The 24,322-nt window shown below is 38.2% G+C and overlaps 1 protein-coding gene across 1 annotated transcript in view; it reads left to right on the forward strand.

The window, feature by feature from the left end:
* The window catches only part of LOC137641369 (ubiquitin-conjugating enzyme E2 N), a 417,577-nt gene extending 397,632 nt beyond the window's left edge, over positions 1 to 19,945 (forward strand). Inside the window, exon 6 of the mRNA XM_068373857.1 lies at positions 18,523 to 19,945. Coding sequence (XP_068229958.1) covers positions 18,523 to 18,588 — 66 coding nt within the window. The 3' untranslated portion in view covers positions 18,589 to 19,945. The remainder of the gene's footprint in view (positions 1 to 18,522) is intronic.
* The last annotated feature ends 4,377 nt before the right edge of the window (positions 19,946 to 24,322 follow it).

Raw genomic sequence — 24,322 nt, forward strand, 5'->3', positions numbered from 1 at the left:
GTGTTGACAATCTAGCCAGCCCTGGAAGATGTCTATCAGCAACTTCCAGTCAGTCACCCCCTCCCCTCCTACCTAGGATCCAAGTTACAGAAGATAACATATATCCTGGATGAGATTCCCGTCAGACTAGTTTCAGTCCTAGGATCCTTACGGAATTAGCAGACACAGTCAAGCAAAACCAAGCCTAGAAAGAGTTCAGGCAACGATGGCCCTGGACGACAGGCTGGGGTGGGCAGCACCCGAAATTACTGTCTATGAGCATCCATGGAGATGATCCGGCCCTGGAACATTGAGGATGCAAATAATAGAATCTCGATTCTCTCCAGCTCAGGGGCTTCAATGTTTTAAAAAATCATTGAAACCTGTAGTCACCCTAATGCCCTCCTTTTCCTCTGGGGATGTAAAAGGAGATCGCAAGGTCTGTCAAGAGACTATGTTAATCAGTCAGGATTCCATAACGCTAACAGGGAGGAGTTTCGAACTCTCTCCACTTCACGATGATGACAGACCCAGTGCTACGTGCACAACTATAAGATGTCCTAAGAGGCTGGAGGAGATACGCATCAAACGCTTGAAGAGATCTAATAGGACCAATGATGGTTATTCCCTCCCCGCTTACCCTACAATGACCAAAGGCCACGGACCCGTAGGCCATTTTAGCCCTGTAATGGATGGATAAACTCTCTCCACACAGATCAGACCTCCTCAGGTTGATCTGAGGCATCGAAGCGATAATGAGGCGTCGAAACTGTCGAGGATAAGGGGCGTCTCATTTCATTTGGGAATGCTAGCCATCCCTTCCTTAAGGGAATGGCGCCTATCAGCAGCTCGTTTATATATGATCCGCAAGGTGACAGCGGATGCTCTTCTCGGGTTCCACCCAATAGAGTTGGAATGGTACACGGACGCAGACCCATTCCCTCCCAGAAAGGGACAAGTCCCCGAGCTGCAGATCGTTCTCTTCATCATGAGCGTTATCAAGATACTATCTCGTTATTTAGTCCCGTACGAGGACCCTCTAATGGAGATAACAGACATCATGTCTCTACATTAAAAGTGATGGACTTAGAATTCCTATTCAGCCCATCAAAATTTCCTCCAGAAGGCCCTCTACATGCTGAGACCCTTCCAAGGAAGAGGGGCTCTATTGGCTCCCAGAAAGCCCAAGAACATCCCGTTCCCTGTAATGAAGGAACTGAGGCTGAGGCTAGTCCTAGTTATGCACTTAGAATTATCCAGGAGGTTCAGAAGTTTTCTGCCTTCGATTTATCACAGTACACCTGATCCCTTCATTTTATGAATTCCTTGCCCTTAACAGTTAGGAAAAAGACTGGGATCTTAAAGGCAAAATAGAATTCCTAGAAGAATACAAGTCTAGTCAACGAGAAGACAATACAAGTCTTCTTGGGAAAGTAAATTGTTTTGTAAAGCAAAAGGGCCCGAAAACAATCTCATGATCTTCTGCCTGTCCTTCTTTGTCCACCCCTATATTCAGGGTTTGGCGGCCGACAGCACGTTGGCCTTTGAGGAAGGAGGCAGTGTATCCTTGAATACTATGAGAACGCTAGTTCTTCGGCCTTGTCTCCATATAAACCCTTGAGTAAGCACAAGGGTATGGCCGACTTTGCGAGAGGTGTCACTTAATGGGATCTTCGGATCCATGGACCATTATCTCTGTGCAAGTCAGCCCCGACTAGACCTCTTCTATATGCCCTTTAAATGGATCTAACGATTGGAATCTTTAATAAATTTCCGATAACATGTGCAGGCTTAGGCCCGCAACGCCACTAAAGCCCATCTAATGGTCTTTGGACAAGGTCCTACATTATGCCTCACCTGTAAACAATGAGGATTGTTCCCTCAACCATCTAACCTAAAAGGTTATTTTTTCGGTTCGCTATAGCCTCTAGGACTAGAGTTAATGAAATAGTGGCCCTATCCTGAGGACCACATTAAGTGGGAGATCTGCATCTCTTTCTGATCTAATCTTTCTCAGTAAAGACGTCCTACCTACTTAGAGGTGGGGCTCCTGGAGAATCTGCCCTCTGAAGGAAGATGTCTCTCTAGGTCTGCTAGAGCGTCTAAGGTCTATCTTCATAGAATTTCAGACTTCAGGAGGAACAGCTCTTTACAGGAGAAAACTTTGGATCAAACTATCCCTACAACTGAGGGCGAAGCTCACCTACCTTTTTCGCGGAGCGGATCCTGACAGTACTACTGCAGATAAAAGATCCCAGGAAAGTTGCTCCATCACTGAACCTTTCATTGTGTGGACTTCAGCCTCTTCGTTCACCTACTGATCGGAGGTTGTCCAATGCGTCTTACAGACACTATACTAAGCAAATCTATGGATTGAAGCATTATGTGGTGGCGGCAGGTGCTATTTGGACCCTGTCATCTAGCTCTGCGATGAACAGTAAATTGATTGGGACTATCAATTAAAAGGAGAATGGGTCAGCAATTTTCGTGTACCTCCCTTTGAATAAGTGTTGCCAAGGTAACACTAGATCTGTTCAGAATCTCGGGTATGAAATTATACGGATACCACTAGTGCCGTGTGTACATAGTACACAGTGTTGTTAGACTATTTCATGTACAGAAATTATAAAGAAAAGTCTTGTTAAAAGAGCTTTTCTTCAGTTTGAGAGTGGCACTCATCATTTCTCCCTTTCAAAAAGGGGAACATTAATTTCTGTGTATGTCTCTCATATAATTTCCTTATCATGCTACATTCATTTAGCATGTAGTCATTTATTAGGAATAAATGTCTATTAAAATGCAGTTGCATCCTAATCCGTCCAACAATTGCATGTTTTAAAATACCAGTTCCTTAACTTACTCATGTAAGTATTTCTCATATCATTGTATGCTTACAATCAATGGATGGGGACACTGATATTGGTTCCGCAATATATACAATCCTTGAGACCGTTTGTATTCTCAGTGTATACTTATGTTTGTTCATACAATATATGCTACCTTGAGGCCCTTTTCCTATGTCTAAAAATGACTCTTCCCTGCAGGGGGCAGGAAGCACAAACATTGTCATGATTAGTGATAATGACGGATAACGGTAACGTCATTTGTCTCAATTGGCCCTTTTGGCCGTGGAAATATTGCCCCAAGGTTAAGGCATTAACACAAAACCACAGATACATTAATTCTCTGGTATGCTTCCATTAGGACGTCATGGCTTGAGCCCAAAAAACGGACTTTGAGCGAAGCGAAAAATCTATTTTTGAGTGAGATGGCCATGACGTCCTAAGGACCCACCCTTCTTTTCTATGAAAAGATTGTCACGGTTTCCCCCCCCCCCTGATCTACTGTATCTGTAGCACCTTGCTCAACGCTACAAGGAATGACCGCCAGAGGGAGTTGGTGCGGTTTTGATACGATTGTAGTAGGGGAACCAGGGTAATCTTTGTTGCGGTTACCCTTCTATTCTGCCACGTTTTCCCCCTAGAGCCTAGAGGTGTAAAGGCTATTCGGGGTGCAGATTGCCATGTGGCATGTCAAGAATACGTCCCTTGATGATATACGATACTCTTGAGAGTAATCTTAAAGGTACTCGCGCCAGAAGTTAGAATTCTGTGAAACCTTTGGTTTGATTCTCTGGGAATATCACTGTAGTCATATATACCCTTCAGAAGCTACTAAAGGAACCTTCCATTAGGACGTCATGGCCATTTCACCCAAAAATAGATTTTTCGCTTTGCTCAAAATCCGTTTTTACTTTTAGGGGTTTATTTCTCGCCCTCCATCAGACACCAAAAATCTGTTCAGGCAGGCCTTGATGTGTGAAAATAATTTCTTTCCAGTTTATATTTTGCTCTCTATCTTTTCAGTTATTCACTAACATTTGTATTCAGGCTTAATAGTTTTCTGATCACTATTATAACACTTTCCAAAGAGATAAGTCTTCAGGTATTTCTTGAAAGCTGCCAAATTTTTGCTATTCTTGACATCAAGTGGAAGATCGTTGAAGAGTCTCGGTGCAGCATAACTAAATGTTCTTCCTCCTATTGCATGATTCACACTAAATTTCGAATATCCTGTATGGGTCATTAGCATGTCTAACTCTTACAGCAGTGCTAGTAGCTTGAGGGTAGGGGACCAAGCAATCACGAAGATATTTAGGCTTATCACTTGTAAGTGCCTTGTAAGTCAGCAAACAAATCTTAAATTCAATTCTAGCCTTAACAGGTAACCAATGTAGATTGATCAGTGCAGGAGTTAATCTCTCCCGAAATTTAATGCCTTTTATCAGTCTAGCCACCCGGTTTTGCACATTTTGAAGCTTTCTTAGTAGTGTATTGGGCAATTTATAGTACAGAGAATTGCATTAATCAAGCCTTGATATTACGTGACTCATCACTAAAATTTTTGTACTGCCCTCTGTTAAATATTTTCTTTTCTAATACATGCTATGTTTCGCAGGTGATAGTTACACACTTTCACTGTATTCACTATTTGATCCCTCGTTGACAAATTACAATCTATCAGTACACCCAAATTTTTCACAACAGGCACAATCCTAACATCAGCGTCACCAATTTTTGTACTTTGAAATAACGGGTAATTCTTCAAAGCCACCTTTGTGCCAAAAAACATACATTCTGTTTTATCATCATTTAATTTAAGATTTTTTCCTTTGCGTCCATGTTTTTATTTCAGTCATTATCTCATTAATTTTCTTCTTTGTATCTTGTGTTGTTGAAATTGGAAGGTAGAACTGAGTATCATCTGCATAAAGTTTAAAGCCCACATTTTGTTTTTTCAAGATATGTGATAGCTCGATAGTATATATGCTGAACAAGATAGGGCCCAGAACACTACCCTGTGGTACACCTTTCATAAGAATTCTCTCATTAGATCAGTTTCCAGAAACTTCTACAATAGTCTTCCTGTTCGTTAAGTAGCTTCGCAAAAATTTCAGTGCTGCTTCACTCACTCCAATGGACTTTTAAGTCGTCAAGTAAGCACTCGTGCACAACAGTATCAAAGGCAGCACTAAGATCTAACATAATCAAAATTCCACACTTACCTTCATCAAGAAGACCTCTTATATCATTCATTATTGAGTATAAGGTAGTTTCTGTAGAGTGATTAGCTCTGTAGGCCAACTGATTTTCCGGGTATACCCCTAACTCAGCAATATGCGCCCATAATTGCTCACTTATGATATTTTCAATAAGCTTCGACATGTAGGATAAATTTGAAATGGGCCTATATGTATTTAGTTCTTTTACATCACCTTTTCCTTTGTATATTGGTTTGATCAATGCAGTTTTTTCACAGCTAGGAAAACTGGAATGTGATATATTTAGGTAAATATATACAACTTGCTTGTTTGGAGCTTCACTTATTGAACTATTTGGGAAAGGGTCGTTTCCACAATATGTATTCTTCATCTCTCATAACCTTTAACAAGTCACGCATATTTATTTCCTTAATTTTTTTTAACTTCTTACCCTCCTTCACTGGCATAACTGACTGTCCTTTTAGCTGATTTTTGGGAGAAACCTCCATAAATTTTATAATTTTTTTCATTAAAGAATATAGTAAATTTCTCTGCACAGACATTTTCAGGCAAGACATAATTTTTCTTTAATCCCATCAAATCATCTAGGCTTTTGTGAAACTTCCTCATGTTATTAGTTTTTTACTTTCATCATTGTAGAATTTTTTTGTTTTTTCTAACAGGATGTTGTAGTCATTTCTGGCCTTATTATATAGATTTCTGGCTTGTGAGGATTTGGCTCTTTTTCCATCTACCTTCCATCTTACGTCTGTCTTTTTGCCTTTAATAGCTCACTATTATACCATCTAACATTTTTGTGTACAACTATTTGTTTGCTCTTTATAGGACACTTGGTATCATTCATTTTTCCAAAATTGTCATTATATTTTTTGTTATAACACCCAACACATTCTCTATCTACCATTTCACATTGTATGTTCTCACAAGACATTTGCGCTACACTAACTTCAATAAAATTCTCAGCATCGAAATTTTCCCGTTCCCTATATGTGATCCATTTTTTCAATTCTCTGATGCAATTTATATTAACATCAAAAGTGATGAGTTTATGTGTTTTTGAGATCTCAAAGTCTGGTTCAATTTCAAGGTTTCTTATTAGGTCAGAATCTTTCCCACATATGACCCCAAGTTGAGTGTATGACCACCTACTGATGTTGATACCAAAACACTTGTTTGTTAAATTAAACATCTCAAATACTTAATGAGTTCTTTAGCCTTATCATTTTCATCATCTACCCAACAAATAAAGTCTCCACCAATTAATGTATTTTTAATATCGTCTACCACACCCACAAGAACACTAAATTCTTCAATGAATTTCTTCATATTACTCCCTGGTGGTCTATATAATGATATATTCAATACCTTACTGTTTCTTGTCAGTTTTAAATAGATATATTCAAACGTTTCAAATACTATTTCACTCATGATAGAAACCCTAGAGAAGGTTTTCGACACGAAGACACCTACTCCTCCTCCAGTTTTATCCTTTCTTGGTACAGGGTAGAAATCATGAGTACACGACGTCATCTCCTGAATCTTTGAGTTATCACTTATATCCCTGCAACCAAGTCTCAGTTAATAAGCATAAATCTAATTCCATTGCATTAATAAGATTTCTAATCTTTATGGTTTTATTTCCCACCGATTATATATTTATCAGACCACACTTAACCAATGGGCTAGATTCCATGATCGGTTCTATTTTTTATCCTGGTAAACTCCTCCTTGTATACTTTACAGTTTTCATCATATGTCTTATGATTCGTATCACTGTAATTCCTCATTGAGCAGTTATGACACTTTAACGTATTAACACTACAATCCCTGGTTCGGTGTTCCTGGCTACATTTGGCACATACCCAAGTCTTGGTACAACTATCGGCAGTATAACCAAATTCCTGGCATTTATAACACTGAAATACATTGTAGGAATCATAAATTTTACAGCATCCTCCATACGTGGTATATACTCTTTATCATCCTTTTTACGGAAAGCTTTCCTGATAGTTTGACTACTCTTAATAATGACATGTGATTTACTGCTATGTCTTAATTTAAACTTCCTGATCAATTTAAAGTCCTCTTCATTTTCACATATATCATTCAACCATTCATTCTTCTCCTTTATACTAGCAATTAAATCATCTTCATTATCATCAATATTGCAGACCTTGATCTTCGGTTTAAGTAGATCCTTTTTATCCACTTCTACCTTAATGTATTTCTTGACCTCTTCTAAGTCATTTTTAGCCTTTCTTAACCCAACTTAATCTGCAAAATTAACTACCAAGTGACGTTGTTTAGAGGTTGTGACCTGTTCAACATCCGGTGTTATCTTCTTCATGATTGTTTTCTTGATATCTGAAGCCTTCATATTTTCCTCCTTAGATTTTATGACCAAAGTATTCTTTGACTTCAGCTTACTTGCTTATGTGGTCTTGGTCACATTCTCTTGTTCGTATTCCGCAAGTTTCTCTCTCAGCTCAACAATTTCATGACACATATTGGTGTATTGAGCAGTTATCATATCCATAAAATCTGACATGTGTCGTTGTACATTTACCTTCATCTCTTCCATGCTGATGCTTAGTTTTGTCATGTTTTCCCTATTGCCTGACCCTTGAACCATTGGGATTTGCAATATCAATACATCTTGAACATTTATAAACGATGTTCCTGCTTTCAAAAAACACACTTGCGACATCTAAATTTGAGCAAGCTACTTCATTATGGTACCATCTTCGGCATTCATCACATTGTATCCCAACTTCGACAAAGTTCTCACAATACCCACACTTGCCCTCATTGCATCCATCATCACATACGTCATCAGCGACATTCATTTGTATGTTAGCTACTGCCATTTTCTTTCCCTTTTTCCCTTGGAGTACTCTGTCAATTTCGGTCATAAATTGATCAAGATCTTTCACGGGACTAAATTTTACTTTTCGTTTTTTAAAGATGGGCCATATTGAATCATTTTTCAATAACTTATCAGGTAGCCCCACCCCAACACAAAAATGCTGGGTCAGCACCACTGACTTTTAACACTCAATTTCACTACTATCAACACTAGTAAACACCCACAAAAGTTAATTTCATAGGATTAACAACGAGATACACAATGATTCCCGCTTTAAGCCAGTATTGATACAGAGCTTTAACACACGTCCACATCCGCAGACATCAAACATCATATGGTATAGGTTAGCTTTTTCAGCAACTGCTATCTTACGAAGTATTGATCATGTAATAATAATGTTATTAATTTCGATTTGCTTAATACAGCTTTAGAAATTCAAAATAAATGAAATAAGAGCAATTTTGTCATGTTTTTCCTAAAAAAACGCCGCCTTAATCAGGAAACGTTTTGTTTACATTTTATCGCCGATCATGACGAACAAACAAATGCATTCACACAAGCAAGTGATAACTACACTGATACTAATAGCTTTTATTAAAGATGTAATTATGAATAAAGATTGAAATATGTTTGGTAAAATATTTATAATAAGAGTGTAGTAACATTAGGCTGGCCTTGAAATTGCCATTCGCCCATTACATGGAGTACTATGATAAAAACAAAATTTTAGGGTGAGTTTGAATGTTTCTCTACAAAAAAGACTTACTGTATTTGTGTACATGTGCATGTAGTGAAGATTTATTCAAGGTTTGTTCTTTAGCAGAGTTTGCTCTCTCTCTCTCTCTCTCTCTCTCTAGATTGTGTAATAGTGCTATTGTTGTTTTTTTCTTTATTTTTTAGTTATTTTTATTCCCGTGGACATGACGTAGAAAATATATATATTTTTCTATCATATTAACTAACATTTTTATTTCAAGATTATTAACCAGTTTGGGTGAATTTGAGCATTTTTTTTTTGCTAAAATTAGGTCTGAATTTGCGGGGCTACCGTGAATTGAAAAAAATTCAGTGCAACCAGCGAATATGCGGGGGAGCGAATGGGCAAGGGGATATACATATGTTTATTTTGGGCTCAAGCCATGTCGTCCTGATGGAAGTTTCTCATTGGCAGCTTCTACTAGGGATATTTCTGCAAGTGATATACCAGAGAAATTTTTCCTTAGAGGTATCAGCTTGGCATAACTTTTGAGAGCTCTGAATTAAAAAATGGCTGCCGTTGCCAGTTCAAAAAATTAACTTTTTCCTGGTTTGGCTTAGAGTGTTGTACAAAATGTGTTTTATTGGGTTTTTTGGCATGGGAAATTAATTTCTGATGTTATTTTATTGATTTGACCTGTTTTTCATATTCAAAATCACTATGACTGCCGATTTTGAGCACCAAACGTTCAATTTTGCTAGGTCATTACAGACCTTTTATAGTAGGTTGCAATGAAAGTTTTTTTTTTTTTGTGATGAATTATTAATGATAGAAGGTAAAGTAAAGACACAAAAATCACTTTACAACAAAACCAAGGTTAAAGTTGAAACACAAAACACAAGGAAATGTCAAACAATAAATTGATATTGATTAGCAAATGTACACCACCAAATCATTTGTTCTAAGTTAATCATGGGACATTTATACTTCTGAATCTGTTGAATCCCCAGACTCACTCATCTCACTGTCAGATTCACTTTCCTCTGAGGAGTCAGGAAGCATGAGCTGTTGGGGTAAGGGGGTTGCGTGTAGCGCACTGTTCGGCATTTTCCATTCACAAGTTTCCAGCCATGACTAATCGGGGATGGATGGTAAAACAAGTTGTAGTGCAGTTGGCAATATGTGATATAGTTTGTCCTTTCAACATGAGGATTCAAGGAGTCGTCATCAGGTGGGAGGCGGGTCATACTCTTCTTCAGTTTTTGCCACTTGGAAGCCCTTGCTTGGCCGCAAGTAGCATGTGCACTTTCACCATAGATACAGGACAGTACAAAGTTCTTCATATCAGCTCTGATACTATCCCCCAAGTCGATGCTTTCACCAATTCGTCCCAGGAGCTTTCTCGCCTCGGGATCAGAGATCACCGTCTCCATCACCTTCCTTCCATAGCCATAGAACCCTGACGTATGATCACTCCCAGTAATCACACGGAGAAGGATGGTGATCTATGAGACTACTTCTGGTAGCATGTCACGGCAGTTGATAAAGACATGCTGAGGTTTGATGAGTAGATCACCAGGGAGTCGCTGTGAGAGATATGCTGCTTGAACGTACACATCTGTATCTTCACTGTCAAGTACAACTGCCCCATTAAAGTTCCCCGTCCTGAGCTTGGCATAGGCAGAGAACATCATTGTGTCAGCCTCTGGATGTCGGAAAATAAAGTATGTGTTTGACACACCAGTGCTCACATTGGTTGCTCTTTCTCCCTCACAGTAGATTATTCCACAACACATCATAGAAGCTTGTACTTTCAGCTGTTCCCTGAGGAGCTTTTGCAGTCTGATCTTGTTCCCTGATCTGACCATCAGTTGGTTAAAGTCAGCAGCTCCTGGGAATATGTCTGTGGGCTTTGGAAAAACGTTTGGAATATGTGCATGTTTTGCTGCCCTTCGATCGTGCTCATCATCCTCGATGCTGAAAGGAAGGTCATACTTGTCGTTGAAAAGAATGATGTAAGGGCTTGCATTGGCATGGCGTGAGGAAATGATCTTAGAGATCTTTTCTAGATAGTCCTTCCAGCAGTACTTTAAGCCATCTCGCATCTTTGCTTCACGGTCCTCGGGCGTGGGAGTGGCTAGCTGCCAGATCATACCCATGTCGACAATGCTGATGTAGTTTTCTGGTTCTTGAACAACTGGGTCAAGGTTAAACTGATCTAAGAGCTTGCTCTTCATTGTTTTGCACATTGACCAGTCTGCATTGTACAGAGACAAGCACTCCTCAGTCACTCTCCCCTCAAGGGTTGACTCAAGTAGGAGCATGCCTGATCCTTCTGCAAGGTTCACCAGGGCCGCCAGATCGGACCTCTCCATCTGAGCCACTTTCATAGGCGTACCTGCTGGTGCACAAATCTGTTCACTGACAAAGCTTTGCCTTGTATTCTTGTGGATGGTTGCAGTGAGAGGCTGTGTCTTCATGCATACTTGCTCGTTCAGGAGAGTTTCCACCTGATCTTTGGCATCTTGAAAAGCAGTGTTGAAGTCTTGTACTAGCTGTGGAGAAGCAATCAGACCAGACTGCAGTGACCTCAGTGAAGGTGATGAGTTATCAAATGGTTCAGCGCTAAATTCTTTCATGCAGTGCTGTAGATCCTGAACTGCTTGCTCATCCTTCTTCATCGTCGCTATTTGACACTCAACATGTTTCCTATTGCAATGCTCACATTTGACATTTTTCTTCACTGCAGCCTTCACTCTGGCCACATTGTTTACATTCCTTATTGTAGAGAACAGTTGCTTCTCGTTTTGCTAAAGGCAAAGCCATCCTTGTTTCAACATAGAGTTCAGATTCATGGTTGTTTCGATCCAAAGGTCAAATTGTTGACAGGAGTAGGGTAGACCTGTTATAGACTGGGCAAGGTGATTGTTAAAAAATTCCTTTTGCTCATTTGACAAAGACAATATTGCCCAGTAATCTGGCAGCCACCTTCCATAATCATGGTTGTTGTATGCCATCAGTCCATGCAACATGTTGTATGTTGAGGATATGTATTCTTGTTCATTTCTGGCATGGCACGCATCAAGATTCTGTACAAGAGTGTCTGACATCTCTTATGAACGAAAGCCAAAAGTCCCCCATGTCGGTACCAGGTTTCTCATAAACTCTATTGATCAAAGTCTTCATGTCATCGTCATTTTCAAGGTCAAAGTGAGCTTCATGAAGTGCCTCTTGTGTTTCGGTGAGTGCGTTACGCAGAATGTTCAGCCTCTCTTTCACATTTTCTGACAGTTCCTCATGCCCAAAACTATCTCTTAGCCGAAGGTGGATAAGAGCCTCTCTCCAAACCACAATGCAGCGCTCACCACGCCTGTAATGTTTGCCTTGTAGTGCTTGGTCCACAGATCCATCCATTACCACTCCTGCTGATACCAGAGTGTCTGCTATCCCAGAGCTCTTGAATCTCTTATATATAGCCTGCATGTACGACATCTGTTGGGGGAAAGCACCAATGATTGGGGTGATATTCTTAAACAATTCTAGATTCTCTGCCTTGAGTTGGACAATTGTCTTATAGGTGGGCAGATCTCCAAGAAAGAAGAAAGGGATTTTCTTGTTGCGCAATGTTTCCACTAGCTTTATGATATCATGTATCTGATTTGCTTGGGGGTTCATCATAGGTGGTGTGAAAGTAGGCCTTGCTCTTGTTGGGTGGGTGGACAGCTGCAAGATTGGGCACCACTTTATGCTGGAACCCAGTGCTCTTGTGGTAGGGGTCTTGTTACTGTCATTGTGGGTGCAAGACAGTACATATATAACAGAGTGTGCACATTGCGGAGCTGTGACATTCACTGCTGGGTTTACCCAGGGACGAATTGGTGGTACTGCCAGGGGGGCATCTGTATTGTTGAACATGTGTGATCTCCACATTTTCTTGTCAGCTGTTCAAAGATCTGCTTCTTGGCAAGCCTGGCAAAAGGCACTTCATCTGGTTTCCTGTCGTCGCTTTCTGGCTGTACGAACATGACATTAGTTCTGTGAGCGCCTGCAGCACTGCCTGTCATAGTATCCAACTTGAAGTCGTCATTGTTGCAACGGCCGGCTTGCTATCTGCGATCTCTGGTGGGCAGGTGCCTGACACCTCAGCATCCTTAAATGCCCAGTGGTCATATAGAAGTGCATCTGAGTAGCTGATGCAGACACCACTCTTGTGAAGTGTGTCCAGCAGGTCTTTACTCCTTGTCATACCATGAACAGGGAGGCCACGGTTAACTGCAGTTGAGGTGCGCTGTCCAGTGACATGGTCGGGGATTATGGAGGCCAGGCTGAGTGTGGCAGGACTGAGTTCAACAGTTTTTCTTGTAGGTTGTTTTAACAAAGTCAACAACTGCAGTAGTTGCTCACATACCTCTTCAGCTTCTTCGAGATGGTCAGTGGGAGGTGGCCATGGGACAGTAGATATGTCTTTGATCTTCTTTGACAGGCATGGTGCTAGGTTTTGCATGATCTGATCATCAGTGATGCCAAGGGACAACATAGCAGCCTCAATATAGTCACCCCCTCCTGCAATGTCATACATCCATGGACTCTTGTTCTTTGCATTTCCTTCTTGAATACCAATTTTATCCTGATACTCATTTAGGAGCAGACGTTTGATGTAGGAGTGACTTAACCACTGGATAACCATAATCACTGACAATACGTTTGTAGTCTGCTAAAAGAGACTGCAATGAACGGATTTCACGCTCGGCAAAGATGACGGTATCTACGTGTTTAAAGAAAAAATTGTTCACCTCTGACATGGACACATTCTGAAGACGCATTCCTTCGCTTTGTTCAAACTTCAGGGGGCTTACATACTTTCTCCAGCAGTTGTGGTGATACATAATGTCTGTTGCAAAAGGGTCTGACAGCGCTGATGTGGACTCGACAAATCGTGACAGACGATCCCGCAACTCTTCATCTTCTATTAAAACTCTGTGGCGTTTGAAGGAGAGCCATGCCGGATGTGTGTTGATTCTGAACATCTTGCCCTTTGCTCTATTTTGATGTTGTGTGTCCTCACCCTTCAGACACCATACACATTTGTTTTCTCAATGAGTGATCCACCCACAGAAGAACGCAGGCGCTTAGCAGGCAATAGTCCCTCTATCTCATCATTACACACAGCTGGCATTTCAGAGCTTGATGTTTCACTTGTACTTGGAATAATGTCCCTTTCGTTCCGTTTGTGTCGTCGAGACTTTTCAACCTTGTCTGAAGATGAAATTGATATATAGCATCTTTGGTGCATGTAATAATTTGCAGGCCCAAGTGGTGCTGTAAATATCACCATACCTATCAAGTCCTGACCATCTTTTAGACTTTGACTCTAGAGACTCCCACTTTCCTTGGCTGATGGTATCTGAGGACTTACAAGTCTTTCCACATTTCAGTACACATTCATATGACATCTTGCTGACAATATCTATTTGAAATGTCTTGAGTATTACACTAATTCAGTCTTGATCCTCTTTTAATCTTTTAATAGTATGGAAGTAAGGAAGCAGAACCACACATATTGACCTGAAACAAAAGAAAACTCAGCGGGGTGAATTTGAATATGAAAAACAGGTCAAATCAATTGAATAACATCAGAAATGAATTCCCCATGCCAAAAAACCCTATAAAACATATTTTGTACAGCACTATAAGACAAACCAGAAAAAGTTAATTTTTTGAACTGGCAACGGCGGCCATTTTGAATTCAGGGCTCTCAAAAGTTATCCCCACACTTTTGACAGGGGCATGGTGGTTAAACTTCTTTTTTATCCCTCCAAAAAGTCAAATCCAATGAGAAAAGTACCTCTGCTCTCAGTGGTCACGGAACTTATGAAAATGACCCAACTAAGAAGTAATGAACAATTAAAATGAAGTATTTTAAAAACACTAACAACATTAAAACATTTCATTTATAAACTATAAAAAGACTTATGTCAGCCTGTTTAACATAAAAACCTTTGCTACAAGGTTGAAGTTATGAAGTTCTACTGATTCAGCTACCCGATTAGGAAGATCATTCCACAACTTGGTCACAGCTGGATTAAACTTACCTTGAAACAACTGCAGCAGCTTGCCCCCAAGTGTCTGCTCTCTTCGTCAGCACGGGGAAAGTCAAGAGGACGATCGCAAAGAATACCATCTCTGCTTGGATTCGCAAGGTCATAGACTTTGCACTAAATCCCAATCCTCTTCCAACTTTAAGAATCCAGAGCTCACGGCGTTTTAGGCATTAATACGTCCCTAGCGTTCAAAAGAAACTACTGTGATGCAGGTCCTACAAGCGTGGTGTGTGGGAGCGTCGGATAACCTTCACCGCCTACTACCTACAAGATGACCCACAGGAACATGGAGACATTCTCCATTGGGCCTGTAGTAGCTGTACAACAAGTGGTTTAAATGCCTCAGGCTCCTTGATGGACAAGTAGCAGATGGTTGAGGGCCATAGGTTACGAGCGATTAGTCTGGGGTGAATGTTGAGGAGGACTGGCTCTTTCTTTCATCTTCCTTTCTCTTGGGGAACAGCAACCACAGTCTTCTGTAAGCTGGCCTTGCCTATCAGCGGGTAAAGCCATTTCCCTTGTCTAACCAATTATAGAAATAATACGTGTTACTCCCCCATACCCCCTGTGAGGTGGGATTGGGTAACGTCTATGATTGATTCTAAAGATTCCCAGTTATCTCTGAGAACTCTTACCTAGGCCAATCACATTACTAGTATCATAAGCACACACAATGCTCAGGCCGCTAACCGTGCGTTGTACAAAATTTTTTTTTTTTAGCAAGGTGTCAGGGTTTCTCCCTGTTACATGCTTTGCATGTAAGGGAAAACCGCGGGTAAAATAATTAGCCAATTGGTTTGACTTCCATCCTCATAATGGGTGAGTCTTCTCTATAAACAGCGAAAGAGTTTGTATTTAGTGTCGGAAAAAATGATAAATTTGAAAGTAGTTTGTATTTTTCCTAACAATACAAACCTGTAGTTATTTATATAAATTGTCCCTCCACCACCTGTCCCCCGAGAAGTCCTGCAAGTAGCAGGCTGGTAGTTATACCTCGCTTACAAGTCTTATGGCTAGTCTTCCAGCTTTGCCGAAAGTATATCCCTATAAATAGCTACAGATTTGTATCGTTAGGAAAAATGCAAATTACTTTTAAATTTTTCATGTTTAGAGATTTTGAAATTAAAGTATTAGCCTCCATACATCTTGGGTAGCATGTTATCACTCTCTCCTTAGACTATAAAACCCTTATTTTATCAAAATGTTCATATGGATATGAAATATTTTTTTTTAGCCTCCATACCAACTTGAAGGTTTTAATTCCATTCACCATGCTGGTATCAGATTAGCTACTGGTGTATTTAGTTCATCCCCTATCGCTAGTTTGCTAGTTGATGTAGGTTAGTGACCTCTTAATTGCTAGTACTATGATTAAATTTTGGTATTAAGTTGCAGAGGCTTCCTAATTCTCTATTCTTTCACACTGCCAATGTTTTTCATACTATCATTCTCACTATACATCCCCAAAGCCTTATGGATTCAGAGTGAAACAACTGCTTTATAGCCTGAATTTTTTCTAAGAGGGGGCTACAACCTAGGAGTTATCAGTTACCTCTCTTTGGAAACTTTTAAATATTACCCTCTAAGTATTTTACCAGCTCTAAAGGCAACATGGTAAATGAAGAAATGCGATCTACTTTTTTGGAACATGCATAACAGCTAGGAATACTTTACATGATTTTTATATACAGATGGCTCCAAACCTAGTATTAGCATTGGATCTGGGGTGTACAATACTTCTTTTAATTGCAAATGTGTGCTTTCTTTAGCCAATTATCTATCTTTACAAAGCATTACTGTATTCTACTATTGAAAAAAATACCAATAATGAAAGGGTTGTTACCATTTTTAGTGATGCAAAAGGTCTGTTGTAGGCATTGACTTTTTTTTTCTAATCCAACCAACCCTTTAGTTTAAAAAATTTAGAATAGCTGTATATTTGTAGCACTGCAGGCAAGGAAGTTAAATTTTGCTGGAATGTAGCTCATGTTGGTGTGCCAGAAAACGAAGAGGCAAATAGACTAGCAAAAGAGGCAGTAGACAAATTACTTGCCAGAAGATATTGAAGTCTATGGATCAGAATAAAATGGAGATATGCCAAGATGGTGGAAAACTTCCCTTTGTTGCCTAGGAATTAGGCACACTTGTTTAACACACAAGTTTTCGATGACGGGCAGGCACCAACTCATGTGTGATGATTGCTTGATTCCCCTAACTGTTAGGTATTTACTAATTGAATGTAGAAGAGGGGGATCTCAGAGAGCGATTCCTCTCTAAAGTTTGTAGTAAAGATGGCTGGTACATCTTCACCAAGATTCTTGAAGGAGAGGTCTTGTAGATGCCAGTAGCATTTTAAGTTCATATTGGCCTTACTTGTTTGTAAAAGGTATATAAGAAGTTGTATGTATTTTTAGTTTTGTATCTTTACTAATTTCTTGATTATTCAAAGTCCAATTGGCATCAATGACCATTTATGTTACGATGCCAGATAATTACCAATCATTCCTTCATTATCAATAATTAAATTATTTCATTAGTTGGTTATGTCCTTTATACTATCAGATTTTTCCCGATAAAGTCTTTAAAGAGAAATTGGGTTAAACACATTCCAATGATGTAATGTAATAGAATGATAGAGGTAAGATTAACATCCCATTTTTGTGTATATCTGTAGCAATCGGCACGAATCTTGGGTAGATTCATTAAATAAATTTTTTTAATAAGATCATTTAAATACCGAAGATTTATGTAAGTTTTTATCAACCACTACTCCCAATTCTAGTATTTTTGTTAAGGTCAAGATCTATTGGACTTTAAAGAATGGTGGACAAGTAGGATAAAGGTGCATTCATGCCATGTCATTACTCCAGCTTCTCTTACCACAGCTAAAATGCTTTTCTACATAAGAGGACATTATTATTTATGTATAGAAAAATGGTTTTACAGTATCTGTATTTATTACTTTTTCAAAGGAATAGCACATGAATCCTTGGTAAATATTGAAATAATTTTGTTTAAAAAATGTGTATTGAAAATATGCATGACATTCAATCCTCCTAGATCATACCATCCACTTTATAGTTATGTAACTCGCTTTTTTATTTTTTTCTTCATTTGTTATACTTACTACTAGAGAGTATTGTAGAAGTTTATTCCTGCTGTGACCAAATTTGGGAATGACCTTCCTAGTCATGGATTTAAATTGGTGAAACATCAAAATTTAAACTATCTTGTAATGTATTTTTTTCATTGTAGTGTGTCTGGTATCCAATTTATGTTTATCTAATTATTTAATTTCTTTAGTTTCCTTACATCTGTTTCTTTTTCTGTACTGAGCAATGTGCCTTACTGTAGTTCTAGAGCTTATAGCCTTCTGCTTTTCCAACTCAGTTTGCAGGTTTGCTTGAAATAATAATGATGATGATAATGACTTGAGTATAAGTATGGAGTGAGTGAAAAATTACATGGATATGCTGACCCAGTTACTGAGGTTGTAGGTGGTTTTATTGATAAACTTTACATCTATTTTAATTTGAAGAGCTTATAAGATATTATGGCATTCATTAGTAATGATAATGTTTGAAGGGCTATTTCCAGGCTGTCTTAATTGATTTGGCTATACATTAGTGTTATGTCATGTAGAGTACTCGATATTGAAAGATGGGAAAAATTACAAAACTTATTTCATTATACTGTAATAGCTTAAAATAGATTGGCTTATTTTGCAAATATTTCTTGTCAATTATTTAGACTATAGGTATGCTAAGAATTACCACATTACCATGATTTCTAATTGAAATTTTTTATTTTCAAACAGGTGAATGAATCAGAGGCTATTCGTATTGCACGAGAGTGGACGCGTACTTATGCTATGGGCAACTAGTAATTGCATTATTATAAAATAATTGTTTGAAATTCAGTGGTAAACCCTAGGATCAACAAAGTTGATGAAAGATCAGAATAACTACCTTGGTATTAGTAACAACAATTCAGGTTGTACCAGTGCAGGCCTCCCCAGCAGTCATATTCAGCATGACCTCCAGATGATAAACTTTATCCAAGGCTGTTCCTCATGAAAAACATCCTTAGCAAATTTAAGATTGGACTGTTTTTTGAAGAGCAACCCTCTCATTATGGATTATGAGAGATTGGACACTGGAGAGGGGAACGCTGGCTAAAATACTGAGGTACTCCATTATCACGTACACTAGATCTGTAGTGACAGTGGAAAGGGATCCAGTATATGGATACTGGGCACCTTGGGGTGCAGTGATTTCAGATGATAGATATTTCTCAAACATTAACTTTTTATTTTTTTGGGGGGGGGTACAAATTATTTTTCTGTATGTTTGTTCTAGTCTGCCTGTTTAAACAATTCCAGTGAACTTTAGTTTGGCATTATTTGAAGGAAAAGTGAAAACTTTGTGAGAATACAATATTTTTATATCCCCTAACCTACTAAATTTAAAAATTACTCTTGAACGTGGTGGGGATCACATTTAACATGAAAAGTATGTTTTTTGGCCCTGTATCTACAGTGCCTTTCTGTCTTAAATGTTAGGACTTTTATTCTTAACTGTAAGTATAAAAGTAAATGCAAAGTAACTGCAGCACAGGGCCAGAGAACATGTCAAAAGATTTTTTTTTCTTTGTTTTAGACTAGCTTAGATGCATTGTTGTGGGGAATGCATTCACAGGGATTTTTGCAATATTTAACTCATCCCACTCTTAAAAACCTTTCATGTTAATATTTCTGAGTACTGAATGTTATGGATTTGTATGTTCTATACATTATATTGGCTGATTATGGAGAAATTTTTCCAGTTAGACCAAATAATATTTGCAAAAACCCAATGAAGTGAAGCACTAATCAGCTGTGTGCTATCACTTGAATTGCCATTGGCAAAGTTACTTTAGTCTAACAGTTGCATATCTAAGAAAAAAAGCCTTAAGTATTATGTTTATGAAGATTCTGGTACTTATTGATGAATGTTTCCCTGAGCATGAGTTTGCAGTTTCCACATCAATGTTGCCCTTTTACCATGTAATCATGTGTCCTATGTACTGTACATGACTCATTCCACATAGTGTATGAATATTAGGCCTTATAATATCTTGCATTAAGTGTTTTGTCACCCCATTATCATGAATAGCCTGAATTGCTGCTTTCATAGATTGGCAATAGATACAATCTCAACCTGAAATTTTGTATGCTGCTTTAGATTAAATATTAAGAATTGTTTTGACTTTGAATATACCTAAGATATACATACATGCATATATATATATATATATATATATATATATATATATATATATATATATATATATATATATATATATATATATATATACACACACACACATACATATACATGCATACCGTTTATCCCGTGTCATAAAGCGCTATAAGTGGTAAGACGCACCCTTAAATTAGCAGAGCATTTTTTTTTGGGGGGGGTTTAAGGATTTTTCAAGCTCTCTTAGTAGCAATTTCTAGTCAGCAACTCTGGCACTGTAAATTTTCATATTTAGGGTGTATTATGAAATGTTAAAGTTAATATTAAATAACTGCACATCGGTTATCCCAATTTTATCCATATTCAGATGAGAAACAACTAAACCAATTGTAGTTGCCACCAAAACTACAGGTTTAGTGATTGGTGTTTAAAATGTAAAAAAGTCAAGTCCCAGTAATATTCCCTAAATTCCTCATATAACCTACACGTTTGCGCCTAAAATCAATTATTGATCTAAGAAGTCTAGAAATTCTCCAAGTGGAATACTTTTTCTACTGTATGTATGACTTAGGTCTAGTTACTTTTCTGATAACTTGGTAACACTGCACTCAACTAGCAGTGAGATGTTTTTTTCAAGGTCGTATTCAGCAACTGTCTGTTTGTATTATTTCGAGACTAGGGCAACAAACAGATTTAGACTTAGGAAAAATATATTTTTTGGAGAGGTAGCCATGTCGTCCTGATGGAAGTTCCTCAATGGAAGCTTTAACTTTGAATTTCAGCTTAGAGGTACCATGGAGTTCTAACTTCCGGAGCGAATATCCTGAGAGATATCGTGCATAAATAAGGGATGTGTTTATAACAAGCCATGGTTAACCTTTCCCGAATAGAGTTAACCTAGTCTCGAAGGATAAGGGATAGGGTAGGACACGCAGGGGAGAGAACCGTTACAACTCCCGATCTCAATGTGCTACAACTAACACGTTTCCTGTTGAGCCATTTCAGGAGCAGCCATTGCATGACTCGAGGCCCCACACTGAGAATTGGCAGAGGAGGAAAAGTAACGGCTATGCCATCAGGACGACATGGCTATTTCACCCAAAAATAAATTTTTCTTCTATCAAAATCCGGTTTTTGGGCTCGAGCCATGTTGTCCTAATGGAAGTGTATCAGAGAATTATTATTCTCAGTTGTGGCCAGAAGAGTTTTAACCCTTTAAACCCCATAGATATAAGAAAAATTTCTTTAGCATTGGTAACTAAGGTACCAAACTATGAGTGTAAGCGATATGTTTGTAAAAAGTATGAGTAAAGGAAATCAATAGCAGTCCCACTCATTATGAAAAAACTACTTTGTCTCCAGTAGATGAAAAGTCTGAAGTCTGTAAAAGAATAGTTTAAAAAATTGAGGTACACTCAGCAACAAAACCGGTGTCGCCTCGCTATATTCGACTTGGATACATCATGTCCTTCTTTCCCTGAAAGGTTGAAAGGTGGCCTGACATTTAAACAACCAAGACATCGTTAGGATGGTTCGAATGTGAGAAGGATAGGAAATTTCAAATAAGTTATGATAAAATCTTTTGATGAATTAGTTTCGAAATAATATTAGATTACATTTCTTAAAAAAATAAAAAAGTTTTCTCTCTTCATCTCATTCCTTTGAGTGATATCGGCAATTTCCCTCCTCCTCATATTCGAACCATCCTAACGATGTCTCGGTTGTTTAACGTCGGCCACCTTTCAGGGCGAGAGGGGCATGATCTCTCCAAGTCAGGTCTGTCCAGGCGACGCCGGTTTTGTTGCTGGGTGTACAATACTTTTATTTTATGTTGTAGTTCTAATGCAAGGAAATGCAAAAAGGGACAGTAGCATTTTATTGTTTCCAAAATACATACATGTACCAGTAGCAATGCAACATTATATACAGTAGATATATAGTAATACCTCACAACACAAAATTAATTCGTTCTGGAGTAGCTTTCTTAACGTGAATTTTTCATGTTGAGTCACATTTTACATGTAAATTGCATAATTCGTTCCAAACCCTAGAAAACAACACATCAAATCTTATAATGAGGCTGCAGTATAACCACAATGAAATACTGTACAGCCAAATACATTAGAACCATTCAATATACTAAACTAACTGTTAATACCAATAAGTTAAGTAGTTATGACAACATAATGTAATAATAAATGGAAAATAATACAATACAATTAGAAAAATACTGTGTATATTATATTTTATATATATATATATATATATATATATACAGTGGTACCTCTACATACGAATTTAATTCGTTCCACAACCAACTTCGGATGTAGAAACGAATTTTCCCGTAAGAATACATGGTAATTCATTTAATTCGTTCCTCAGCCTAAAAACCCATAATAAATCCTTAATAAATGGCTACACATAATTACACATAACAATGACATAACTGCATAATATGAAAGAAGCATGTAAAAAAGATAATTATAAAGAAATAATAAATAAAAAATGTGTTTTATTGCCACTTTACCTTAGAGACAGGCCAACGCAGGTGTAGGATTTGCTACGCCAGGAGGAGACGGACGATCAGCGAGAAGGTAGATATGGTTTTAACATGTTCTTTAAATAAATACTCTCTCTCTCTCTCTCTCTCTCTCTCTCTCTCTTTTTTTCTTCACTGTTAGTGTTAGAGACTTCTATTAATTTTTTCTGAGAGAGAGAGAGATTAAACAAAAATGAGAGATTAAACAAAATTGTGTTGTGTACATATGATTTTTAACAGCGTTAACGAGTTGAAAGACAGTTAAATGTAACTAAAAAAAACAATATCAGCGAATCTGAATTCCTTTTAACTAAAACAAATATTGATACAAACACACTCATGTGCGTATGCGCAAACACACACACACGCACGAGGAGACACGATCGGCGAGGAGGTAGAGATGGTGACTGCGATAACATACCGTAACTTACACTACGGAAATTTTAATCTAACTTAGCTTATTTTCATCACTTTCAGTGACGAGTTACGGTATGTTATCGCAGTCACCATCTCTACCTCCTCCCCGACCGTCTCTCTTACTGCGTAGCAATTTTTGCACCTGTGTGTGTGTTTGTGCATACGCACACGAGTGTGTTTGTATCAATATTTGTTTTAGTTAATAAAGGAATTCAGATTAGCTGTTATTACTTTCTTAGTTACATTTAATTGTTTTTCAACTTGTTGACGCTGTTAAAAATCATATATACTCTAAACACATTTTTGTTTAATCTCTCTCTCTCTCTCTCTCTCTCTCTCTCTCTCTCTCTCTCTCTCTCTCTCTCTCTCTGAAAAAAAATAATAGACGTATCTAACACTATAACAGCGTAGAAGAACGAGAGAGAGAGAGAGAGAGAGATATTTTATTTAAAGAACATATTAATGCTATGTTTAGAGAGAAACAGAAAAAGAGAGAAGTCTTATTTAAAAGAGCTTGTTAATGCTATCATGGTTTTCTTTGCTTCACTTTTTTCTTTCTTTCTGTTCATCACGCTGGCCCTTCTCACAAATGATCGTTGCCAACAATCTCTTTGTCCTTTATCCCCATCAACAAAAGGCGTTCTATCTCTTCCAGGTATTGCTAAGATGTCTTGTAATAATGGTGATTCCCTTCGATGGTTATTTGCTTTAATGGCTGCCTTCAGCTTGATGATCCTCGAGATCATAGGCCTATTCCGGCCATATTGTTTAAGCCATACAGTATCACTCACATGCACACTGCTCTCATGTTTTTCTATAATTTCTTGCTTCAATTCTAATGAAAGAATTGCCTTCTTCCTGTACTGAAACTTAGCTTCTTAGGCACCATGATTATAGGTAAAATCAAAAAGGAAATGTGAGAAAAGGAAGAAAATAAGCACTGTTAATAACAGACCAAACAGAGGACAACCACACGATACACACAAGAACAGAGAACTGAGCACTCGACGCTCAATGGCATAATGTTTACTTTGTGTGTCGAAATAGAATTTGGGTGTAGTGTAGAGTAAAAAATTTGCTCGAATTTTACTTCGGATGTTGGAAAATTCGGATGTAGACACGTTCATGTGTAGAGGTTCACTGTATATATATACATTATATATGTATATTTATTTATTTATTTTTGGGCTCAAGCCATGTCGTCCTGATGGAAGTTCCCTTCGGCGGCTTCCTACTGTATAATATTTGTGCGAGTGATATTACGAGAGAATTACCGTTAGGTATCACAGGGTTCTAACCCCAGGAACGACTATCCGTACATATTGTGTATAATTAGGGACGTATCCTAAGATAACCATAGATATCTGCACCCCTAATAGACTTTACCCAGTCTAATCCTATAAAGGGAAGGATGAGTGAGG

Source organism: Palaemon carinicauda, chromosome 5, assembly GCF_036898095.1.
Source record: "Palaemon carinicauda isolate YSFRI2023 chromosome 5, ASM3689809v2, whole genome shotgun sequence".
Taxonomy (NCBI): domain Eukaryota; kingdom Metazoa; phylum Arthropoda; class Malacostraca; order Decapoda; family Palaemonidae; genus Palaemon; species Palaemon carinicauda.